This window comes from Apus apus, chromosome 14 (genome assembly GCF_020740795.1).
Source record: "Apus apus isolate bApuApu2 chromosome 14, bApuApu2.pri.cur, whole genome shotgun sequence".
In the NCBI taxonomy this organism is placed as follows: Eukaryota; Metazoa; Chordata; class Aves; order Apodiformes; family Apodidae; genus Apus; species Apus apus.
Window position 1 is genome coordinate 1550562 of NC_067295.1, and position 11464 is coordinate 1562025.

At 54.8% G+C, this 11464-nt stretch overlaps 1 protein-coding gene across 1 annotated transcript in view; it reads left to right on the forward strand.

Moving 5' to 3' along the window:
* Nucleotides 1-11235, forward strand: part of HS3ST6 (heparan sulfate-glucosamine 3-sulfotransferase 6) — a 29008-nt gene extending 17773 nt beyond the window's left edge. Inside the window, 1 exon segment of the mRNA XM_051631736.1 lies at nucleotides 10448-11235. Coding sequence (XP_051487696.1) covers nucleotides 10448-11066 — 619 coding nt within the window. The 3' untranslated portion in view covers nucleotides 11067-11235.
* The last annotated feature ends 229 nt before the right edge of the window (nucleotides 11236-11464 follow it).

An 11464-nucleotide genomic window follows, 5' to 3' on the forward strand; every position in this document is an offset into this window, starting at 1 on the left:
GGATCTGGCCAAGAGAGCTTAAAACTGTCACTGGGAACGGCGCTGATGGATCCCCACGGCTTCGCTGCAGACCTCAGACCTGGCTCTGGTTCATGGGCCAGGACTGATTTATGTTTTCTTAGGTAGAAATGAGACAGTTTTGGACGCGTTTCAGAATGAGCTCGTGGTTAGTCTGAAGCTGAAGCTTTGAGCAGGGCTCGGGGCTTGTGGAGCAGGGCAGAGCCAGGCAGGGAAAGCATTTTTGCAGAAGCCTCCACGAAATGCTGGCTGTGGACTCACCCCGTGCTGAACAGAGAGAGGGTGATGGGAGAGGGGTGACTGCCATGGTGGGGTGGGGCTCTCGCCTTGCTTGGAGCATCTGTGACTTCTAAGTCATCACATCCAACCTGTGCAATTTTAACTGGATGCTGGAGGTGCTGCAGGTGCTGCAGGCAGGAGAATTACATGAAAATTGCTTTTGCCTGGTTTAAAACAGGGACTGTGTGCAAAGCTTTTACTGCTTGATGTACCTGCTGGAGTAGGACCTGGGGTCCTCAGTCAGGGGGATGCAGAGGCAGCCCCAGCAGTGTCGTGGTGAGGGCTGTGCCTGCTCAGTGTGGTCCTGGGTCATCTTCTGCCACAGCCACCCCAGGAGGAGCTGTGGATAGAACCTCAGCTCTCACCCTGGGTTCTGCCATCCTGCACCATGGTGCTGGGGCAGAGGAGCTCAGCATCCCAGGGGCATGACAGGGAGGGAGTTCTTCATCTCTTCTGCTGGAGGCAGCTCTCCCTTCCTTCTGATCCCCCTCATTCATGGAGACCTGATATCTGGTGCAACGTTTGGGACACTGGTTCAGAGGTAACATCATGGGGATTTATGGCCAGTTTGTTTCTCTAAAATGCACTAATTGCTTTCTAATGAGCATCTGACCCTTGGTGATGGCAGCAGGACCTGGTGGCTTCTGATCCCGGCTATGGTCCAGGAACCAGGAAGTGCCAAGTCCTCATTTTTGTCTGTTTCAAAGAGGAGAAAAGGTTAAAAAAAGACTCTGAAATGTTGGAATCAGTTATGTTAAAAGTTGTGAGGCTGGGGGGATCTCTTCTTTTCCCCCAAGGCTGCTGGGGGTCCCTCCCTCACCCCCTGCCAGGTGGGATGGTTGTCCAGGAGGTGTGAATGGAGAATGGATCATGGCAAAGGGCTCTCTCCTCTCTAAAGCACATGCCAGGGGGGACAGCCAGCCCTGCAGTGGTGGCCCTGAAGTGACCATCTGGAGAGCCTGGCACCCCCTGCCCCACAGCTCTGCGAGGGGCCGGGCTGGGCAGGGCAGCCCCATCCTGAGATCAGATCAACACGGATGCGCTGAAACTATTCAAGGCTCTGGGGACTTGTCTCGGCGCCTCGTCAGCATCTGCTGGTCACAGCAAAGCAGCTGCCGATTGGCCCGGCCAGTGGGAAGGTCCCCCTGGGGCTGACATGTGCGGATTCCTCCTCCTCCTCCTCTTCTTCCTCCCTCGTGCCGGTTCCTGCTGCTCCCGTTTCGGGGCTGGGATGGGGGTGTCCGACCTGGGGTTCCTCCCCGCCAGCCCCCCCAGGGGTGGGCAGGGCTGCCCTGGCTTGCTGGGGATGCCCCTCACCTGCATCCTGTGATCCCATCACCACGGAGAGCAGCGCAGGTCCTGCCTAATTAGTCTGAGCTCATTAGCTGAGAGCTGATGGCTTGGGCTGGCACTGCCTGTGGGCTGGGACCACCGGTGGCCACTGGCGCCCAGGATGTGACATCCCATGGATGCACTCAAAACGTTGGAGGATTTTGCTTCAAATATCAGTATCACAGCTCTGCTTGGTGGGCAGCAGCCTGAGGCCCTGCAGGCAACTCCAAAATGATGGATAACTCTTATTTTTATTCTTCTTCTGTCCCCTCCTAAAGCAGCAGACGCTGCTGTGCCATGTGTGGGGTGAGGCTGTGGGAGGGAAGACGCTGCCCATGGGCACAGGGATCCTCAGAAGGATTCACTGGTGCTTTGCAGAGGCTGCACAGGGAAACCCCAGCACTGGGTTCATGGCTTTTCCATCCCTGGAGCATCCAGCCAGGGCCTGGCAGTAGTTTGGCTGCCAGGGATAACGTGGGTGGGGAGGGATGGATGTTGCACCACTCGTGCCACGACCCAAGGGAGCATGATGCCCTTGTGCTGTCTCATTTCTCTCTTAAGAATTGCTTTTGAACTAGGTTGGTTTCCTTCTGCCCACTCAGGCATTGGGAAGTGGAGGAATTCCCATTTCTGCTGCCCGTGTAGCTTTAAACCTGAAAACAAATGAGATTTTTTTTATGGGCTTTTTACGTCCTTCCTGTGCTCTCCTCGGCTGGAGTAGGAAACTGGAAATGATCAGCCCTTTGCTGCAAGAGGATAATTTAATGAAAACCAATATGTGTATTTTTTATTTGTAATTGAAAACAAAGACCTGAGACAAACTTATAGTGATCTTGGGGATTTTTTTTAATTTTTTCCCCAAACACCAATAAATTTTGCATCTGAATGGCCTGGAGCGCCCAGACAGGGGCCGACTGGTCTGTAAAGAATAGCTGGTCATGAGAAGCCTGTAAGGATGCATTAAGTGTGCCCTGCCCATCCTGGGGGGGCTGACCCCCCCTCAGCCCTTCGTGCTGCAGTGATGCGGAGCCCCCAGCCCGGCAGCCTCGTGCAGCTTTAGCAGCAAATTCTCCTTATTTATGGAAGCGCCCAAGGATCCCAGTTATCAGAGGTGTAAAATTTGTCACCGGTGCCTCTGTGCTCTGGCTGCTGAAGAGCATAATTTGTGTTTCCCTGTGCTCAGACAGCAAGTCGGGTCATAAACCAGGAGCTCCCTGGCGAGGGCAGATTGTATTTAAAAGGCTGATTCTGCTGAAAGGTGTAATAATCTGCGGGATTACTTGCTGGGGTAGCTGCAGAAAAATTTACTGCCTTGGAAAGAGATTATCAGCAGGCGCTGCTGCCAGCAGATTTCTTCCTTTTCTTTCCTAAAGAGGAAGGAAGCTTTTCATTGAATTCCTGCTGCTCAGGCCGGCCAGAGATGCTCCCCCCGGCCCCCCATCGGTTCTCACAGTTTAGAAGGGGGAAAAAAAAGAAGCCGGACGATGCCAATTTTTATCTTTATCTCCTTTCCGGGTGTGAGAGGGAAATTCAAGCCTGGGGGTTGAATTATGCTGGTGTGAGGCTACAAGGCACCAGCACCTGCCCTGCTCGGAGCCTGAAGGTGCTGAGCTGCTGGAAAGGGGGGTCGGGTCTTGTTCTGGGGGCAGAAACAGGAGGAGACACAAACCCTCCCTAGCCCAGGGCTCCCGGAGCAGCTCGCTAAGCCCCAGCTGCAGGAACGGGCTTTGCAGGGGGGCACCGGGGCTACCTCTGCCACCAGCAGAGTGGGGACCCCCAGCATCCCCTCCTGCCGGTGGGGACAAAACCCGAGCATCTGCATCCCCCCCACCCAAGGCAGAGCCGAGCTGGTCCCTGGCAGACAAACGGAGCTGGAGCAGCTTCGCAGGCTGGAGCTCAGGGCCACTCATACACTGAGTTTGCAAGTCCTTTGCATTGCCCCCAGCTATATTCTGGAGGGATCCGCCCAGGACTTGGGGCGGGGGTGGGGGAGGGAGGGAGCGAGGTTGGTTTTGTTGGATTTCATTCCCCTGGAAGGGAGGAGGGCCGTGGTGGGCTGGGGCAGCTAACCCCTTTAATTGTGTGCAATGAAGGCTGACAGTGCCGAGGCGCAGCCTTTAAAGGGGGTACTGAACCTTTAATTCCTGAATAAATCATCTCCAGTCTGTTGCTCCTTCATCTGCAAGCTGTTTGAGCGCGGGTACGTATTCACTGCTGGGAAGGGTCATTTGGAGATCAGAGCCCTCGATTGACCCGGGTCACAGGCAAGACACCTGCCACAGGCTGTCCCCGCGCCCCCGGGACTGCTGGGGCTGGGGAATCAAAGGGACACGGGGGAAAGAGCTGCCAGAAGAGCCTTTCTAATTGCTGCTGTGAAGATGCTTCATTCCAGAGGGATGGAGAGGGCTGTGCTTGCCCACTGCATCCTGCCCTCCCCCTGCAGCCCCCAGCCCAGCATCCCACCACAGCCGGGCACACACCAGCCCACGCTGCCCGTGGGGAGTCATGGAGCTCATCTGTTTCTCACCCATTTTAACCCAACGTTCAGCTGCTTTTTCACTAATGGTTGTTCAAAATTAATCTTTGCTTGTTGCAAGTGAGATGTGGTTCCTGGGAATCCCAGAATTCTAGACAGATTTGGGTTGGAAGGGACCTTAAAGATCATCCAGTCCAAACCCCCCTGCATGGGCAGGGACACCTCCCACCAGACCAGGTTGCTCCAAGCCCCATCCAACCTGCCCTTCAACACTGCCAGGATGGGGCAGCCACAGCTTCCCTGGGCAACCTGGGCCAGGCTCTCACCACCTTCACAGGGAAGAATTTCTTCCTTATGTTCAACCTAACTCAGCTGCTCCCTGGTTTTGGGGTGACTCCATGCAGCATAGCTCCACAGTGGAGGAAGGACAGTCTCCAAATCCCCTGGATGCTCCCAAGCAGCTTCGTCCTCCAGTACCTCCTGGTCCCAAGCAGGGAAGGAGCTGTGCCCTTATTAACTCTGATTTCTGCTCTTCATAATCATATGCCATTACATACATTTGTGGGCAGCCCTTTGGCCTCAACGACCCTGCTGGAATAACCATGCATAGAAAAAAACCTTCAGGGCCTTGAGCTGCCCCTAATTGCCATGCCAGCCAGAAACATGAACTCAGTCAGGATGCAAATGCTGAGTGGTGGAGGGGACTGTGTCTGGGTCTGTGTGGGAGCAGGATTTGGGAATAGAACCAGGAGCAGGACTGGGGGAACTGCAGATGTCCCATGTGATGGGGGGAACAGCCTGTTTGTCACCTTCCTGTCAGGGCTCGGGACTTGTGGTGTGCAGAGGTTTGGATGGACAAAGCTGTGGTTTCCCAAATGGCCCCAGGTCTTCTAGGGCTTCATAACTGGGTGCTGGTGATTTGCAAAAACAGTCACTACATTAAAAATGCTCATGAGCTTCCTTTCTTTCCCTGCTCTGAGTTCCCCACATCTTGATGCTAAATAGGTGGGAAAGCCAAACGTAAAACTTCCTGGCCCTTCTTGGAGCCCCCCCACAGTCCCCATTGCTGCCTCCTCCTGCTTTGCAGCCCCTGCCCTTCACAGGATGGAGCAGCCGAGCTCTGCAGCCCACAGAGCTTCTGGGGAAGGGCCTGGGGGAGCTCAGACCCTGTGGGGAGCAGCTCTGCTTGGCAGCACCATCCAGCCCATCGCATCTCCTGTCTCCTCTGAGCCTCTTCTGCAGCCTGGCCTGGCTGAATCCCAGCCCGAGGACCCTGTGCCCCGTGGGCTGGTGGTGACAGAGCTCTGGGGTCCTTTGTGTTGGCTCCTCCAATCGTGGTCCTAGAATATCGCTGCGCAGGGATGCCCCGGGTGGGAGCAGGACCCGGGCAACCTCCGCGGTGTTTCATGTATCAGACCGTAATTAGGAGCAAAGGGCAGGGGGGATGCAAAGGAGCATTAATAAATTATCTTCCTTGTTGTTAATTGCCGTGTCTCGCAGTGGAGCCGCGGGCCCGGCTCCCCTTCCAGGCGCATCGCAGGCTCCTTACTGCCCTCATTAGCATATTCAGGTTTCCCTGCTTAAAGCCAATTAGCTCCTGGCCAGGTCTGATTGGGAAGCTGTGGCTTCATTTGCGCATTTTTGAAGGGGTGAAAGAATCAAAGCGAAGGGAGGCAGCGCTGGGGCTCTGCCTGCTCGGGGGCGCTGCCGGGACCCGCTGCTCCTCCGGAGGGGAGAGCGCAGTCATTAGGGAGGAACAGGAACGTGGCCTGATTTGCTCCCGGGCAACTCGTCGGTGAGTTCATCCTTTCGTGCTTTTGCACTGAGGTTCAAGAGATGGGCGGGTGTTTCCTGCGGGAGGAGGAGAGGATGGGGGGACGGGGACGGGGGGGCCAGCACGGCTGCCCACGCGTGCCCCCCGCCCCGCCGTGGGGAGCTGGGGGTCCGGCGTGGCCTTGGCACTGCCGGGAGCGGGGACACGAGGCTGGATCTGTCCTTCCCGACGTTCCACCCCCCCGGCGCTGTGTTTTGGCTCCCGGCTTCCCAGCCAAGGTGTTGCTGGTTGAGCTGCCGGGAAGGAAGGGCCGGTACCGCACGGTCTCCGTAACCGGTTCCAGTTTAACAACTTGCGAGCTGCCGTGCGGGCACAAAGGCAGCCTTGTCCCGCCGGCTGAGATAAGCCTGTTGGGGCGATTCATATGCAGATCCGGGTGGTACCGGGTGTCTGCTGGGAGAGGATAAATCTGCCCCGAGCCTTGTCCCCTTCTCCCGGTTCCAAACTGTTTTACATTTACACAAAAAAGGTTCTGTCCCCCATTGAGCCGGGTCCCCGGCAGCCTGTCACCCTGCCTGCGAGGGGGGAGGTCCCCGGGGACCCCAGCCGGGTGACACTGGGTGTCCCCGGCCGGGTGGGCGAGCGGAGCTGCCCCGGCTGAGCTGGGCTGTCCCCAGCGCTTCTGTCCCCATCACCCATCTTATCTCCTTGGGAGTCACTTTCTGTGGCCCTGCAGAAAGCCCCCAACCGTGTCCCCTCCGGCAGAAACCCCCTTGCCTTCCACTTGCTTCCGTCGAGGGCTTTTATGTTTTAATTTTATTTTTTTTCTGTCAGTGCTCGTTTTAGTTTGTTTTGTTGGGGTTTTTAAAAATAAAAATAAAGGAGATTCTTTCCCCTCCTGTTTTCATAGAATCAGTGGGTTGGGTTGAAGACCATGTAGTGCCAACCCCCCTTACCATGGGGGCAGGTTTCTTTTCCACTTTTGGTAATCACATAAAACCTGTGAGCCCTGATCCAGCCTGCACCCATCACCCACACCTGCACTTTATCTGGGGTTTTGGAGCCTCCCTTCATGCTCCTGGCACAGCTTGGACGTGTGTCCCTGCTAAAGATACTGCCTGCTGGTTTTGGGTGGGATGGGCTGTGGGCAGGGCCTGTCCCACAGGGATGCTCTGGGGCTGGAGGCTTATTTATCAGTGAGGTTCTCCTCCCGACGGGTTCATCCATTACTCTGTGCTCTCAGGTTGGTGCTGGGAGGAGTTCTCCTTCGTCTGCAGCAAAACCATCCTGGAGTTGAGGAATCCTGAACCAATTAACCCTGGAAAGTTATGTTAGCCCAGTTGTTTGAAGTCTGCTTTGATTACCTGCCTGCTATGGCTGTTAATCTATGTTTAATGCAGCTTTCTGCATTTTTATCAGGGCTGTAAGTTATTGCCCCATGCTACCTCCACACAGGAGGTAATTAATCTAAACGAGGGCCCCTGGGAGCATGGCTGTAATCTGCAATTTCCCATTGACTATAATCGAGAGAATGTCTGGGAGAGGTCCAGGAGCCCTTGGAAATGCACCTTGGCTGAGAGCATCAAGAGGAGGTTGTAGGCTTTGCTCTTGGTGGTTGCTAGTCACAGCCCCAGGTTGTGGTGGGACTGCAGGGATCTGGGGGGGACTTTTTATAGGGGCTTGTAGTCAGAGGTCAAGGGGTGATATCTTTTTAAACTGGTAGAGGGGAGATTTAGGTTAGACATTGGGAAGAAATTCTTCATTATTAGGGTGGTGAGAGCCTGGCCCAGGTTGCCCAGGGAAGCTGTGGCTGCCCCATCCCTGGCAGTGTTGAAGGGCAGGTTGGATGGGGCTTGGAGCAGCCTGGGCTGGTGGGAAGTGTCCCTGCCCATGGCAGGGGGTTTGAACTAGATGATCTTTAAGGTTCCTTACAATCCAGCCCAGTCTGGGATTCTGTGATGATGCTGAGCAACACAGGTACCTTGGCTTGGGGGGGGCAAAAGGAGGGGGGGTGAGAGGAGGATGAGGATGGAGAGGGACACTTGGTGAAACAATGAGCAAAACAGCTCTTGGGAGGCTCTGGAGTAAATGGTGGCATTTTCCATCCCTCTCTGTGATTTTGCTGTTTTCTTTAAGCATTAACATCTTCACATATTGAATATTTCTATGTAGGAAACCCCATTTCTGATGCCTCCAGTGCCAGGTTTTTTACTATTTATTAAATAGTAAAATTTATCATCTTGAGAGTTGATAGAGACTAGAAGAGTTTTTATCCCTCCTCCAGGGCCCACCATCTCCTCTTGAAATGCAGGTTCCCCCCCTGGCTGTGGGGGTGCTCCCCCATTGCAGTGCCATGTCCCTGGAGGTGATGCTTAGCAGTCCCAAGGAGTTTTCTTAAGGTCAATAAGAATTAAGTGTAAATTTAATTAAAGTTTCCAATTCTTGTGCTATACTGGAGCATAACAGAAGCCTGGTCTGGTTTTTGCCAGTTTAAGCCAGATCTGGAGGGAGAGAGGGGTTATCAATAATTAACTGGGGTAATCTAGTGGAGAGTATTAGGGAGTTAATGAAAATGTGAAATAGCTTAATTATCTTGCATGTGGCTGGGAGTGATTGAGGTGCTGAGGAAGAGGAGGTGTTGCACAACTAGCTGCTCAGAGGCTGCTGTTCCCAATGTGCTTCCAGGATGGTGTTGGGACCCAGCTTGTGGCTCTGATGGACCAGCCTTGCTGGGGTTCATGTGGGTTGTCACTGCCCCATTGCTGTCCCCAGTGAGGGGACCAAGAGTGTGGCTGTGCTGCTGGGGGAAGGTCTCTGTAGCCCATGGCACAGCCCATGGGAGCTTCAGGCTGCTGCTCCAGCAGTACCTGTGCAAATGGAGTTTGGGAATCCCTGCCCTAACATGGGCTTTTATTAAAAAGTCTATTTTAATTAAATTTTAATTGAGCCTAGGATGATGTGGTTGGCTTTAATTAAAGCTGACGCTGCTCCTGTGTACTGAGGAGCCCGTGGTCGATGGGATGAGTGCAGGAAGGTGCTGGTACTGCTGGGTGCAGGTCTTCTGGGCTGCCAGTGGTGAGGGGGGTCCCTCTGCCATGCAGACCCCTTAGAAACAGGCTTGGCAGTGTGGGGCTCAGCCTGGCCCTTGCTGTCCCTCTGCAAAATGCAAGGGTGGGGGGGGAATGGTTTGCATTATTTATTTGCTTAAGGTATTTATTTATGTGTTATTTTTTAATTTTAGTGAAATTTTTTTGCTGGGGAATCTGGGCTCCTGGTTTTTCTTGCTGGTGCCTGCCTTGGTGCTGTTGCTGGTGCAGGGGTAGCTCACAGCTTCCCCCCAGGTTGTGTCCCCAGGGAACATCGTGATGGTGACAGCAGCAAAGCCAGATCCTGGTGGTTTAGGAAGGCTGAGCTACGACCAGGAATCCCTGAGCTCAGGTCCAGGCCATGCTGGTTTGGGAAGCACAGGCTGGGAAAAGCTGCATTTTGGTCTAACTTGGGTGCTGGGATCACATTATCCCAAGTGTTTGCTGCTTGATAATAAATATTTGGTTACCCGGTGAGGGGAGGGACTGATGTAGGTCTTGAGCCCATGTTTGCTGAGAGAGGATTTGGGCAAGTGTGAGGAAGGAGCAGAAATCCTCCTGGCAGCCAGGGAGGTGCTTCGGAAATGCCCCAACTAGTCACCCAGAGCTGTGGGAAGCAGCCTGGCAGCCCCCGGGCAGGTTTCTGCACAGAATTAGAGTGAAACAGGCTTTGCTGGCTTAGTTTTAGTGGGGGAAGCCCAAGCAGCAGCTTGGAGATGTGTGGTTGGTTTTTCCTTGGCTCTGGGCTCCATCAGGGAGGGGACAGGACGTGGGGCTGCAAGAGCCTGATCCTGGTTTGGGAGATGCTTCCCAGCAGGAAGCCCCTCTGGTGAACACAGTTATTTAGGGGAGGGGGAAGGTGCTGAGAAGTTTGGAGGAACCACCCACTGCTGCGGCAGGATGTAGGTACCCCCCTGAAGTGCATCCTGCCTGCTGGGTAGTGACACTGGGGACAAGAAGTGGCTCTGAAAACACTGGCACTATCAAAAAATTAAAAAAAAGGAGGTGGGGAGTGAAATCCACAAGTGGCTTTTGCCTCTGGTTTGGGGGAGGGAGCTGTGCGGGGCCCAGCATCGCTCGCAAATGCTTTTAATAAAGTGTTCTTTGCTGCGTCCAGGGGAAAAAAACCCAGAAACCTCAAGTCTTTCCCCATTGCATGAGGAACAGATGCTGCTGGGCAGAGCCCTGCCTGCTGCCTGGCCCGGCCCCTTCTGCGGGGAGACCCAGCTCCCCTGAGCAGCTGGATGGGGAGCCCTGAAACGCCCCATCCTGCCCCAAAATGCTGCTGCCAAGAGCCAGCCCAGCTGCAGCCCCATGGGAAGCTCCCTTCTTGTCCTCTTGCTTTGCCAGCATTTCCACAGGGATGTCCCCAGCAGGATTTTGGAGCTCTCCCTGCCCTTGCCTGGGTCAGCATGGCCCATTGCAGTGTTGGGTTGGACCAGCCATGCCTTCAGCTCTGACCATGTCCCTTTCTGTCCCCAGGAGCCTGATGCCACGGACGCTGGAGGGGCAGATCACCATGGAGAAGACCCCCAGCTACTTTGTCACCAAGGAGGCTCCTCGGCGCATCTACAACATGTCCCGGGACACGAAGCTGATCGTGGTGGTGAGGAACCCGGTCACCCGGGCCATCTCGGACTACACCCAGACTCTCTCCAAGAACCCCTCCATCCCCAGCTTCCAGGCCCTGGCCTTCAAAAACATCAGCACGGGACTGATCGACACGAGCTGGAGCGCGGTGAGGATCGGGATCTATGCCAAGCACCTGGACAACTGGCTGCAGTACTTCCCCCTCTCCAAATTCCTCTTTGTCAGCGGGGAGCGGCTCGTCAGCGACCCAGCCGGGGAGATGGGCCGTGTCCAGGACTTCCTGGGTCTCAAGAGGGTGGTGACAGACAAACATTTCTATTTTAATGAGACCAAGGGCTTTCCCTGCCTGAAGAAGCCGGAGGACGGCAGCAAACCCCGCTGCCTGGGGAAATCCAAGGGGCGGCCGCACCCCAAAATCGACCTGCAGGTGGTGCAGCGCCTGCAGGAGTTCTACAGACCCTTCAACATGAAGTTCTATCAGATGACAGGGCAGGACTTTGGGTGGGACTGAGCCACCCACAGGGCACGTGGCTGCGCGGGGACCTGGTCTGCCCAGCGGTGTGTGGCGCCAGGACTGTGGTCCAGGGATGCTCGTGGCCATTGTGGTCCAGGGATGCTTGTGGCCATCATGGTCCAGGGATACTCATGGCCATCGTGGTCCAGAAATGTTTATGGCCACTGTGGTCCTGGGATGCTCATGGCCACCCCACCAGCAACTTTCTCCCTTTGTTCTAATTTATATTGGACCTTTTCCAGCAAGAAACGGACCCTTCTGGAGTAGAGAGAAATATTTAAGAAATAAAACCACAGATGACCCCTCTCCCTTCCCTGACCAGATTAAATATTCTTCCATATAAATCTCGCTAACCTATATTGGACTGTTCTGGGTGGGTGGGTAGGTGCGTGTGG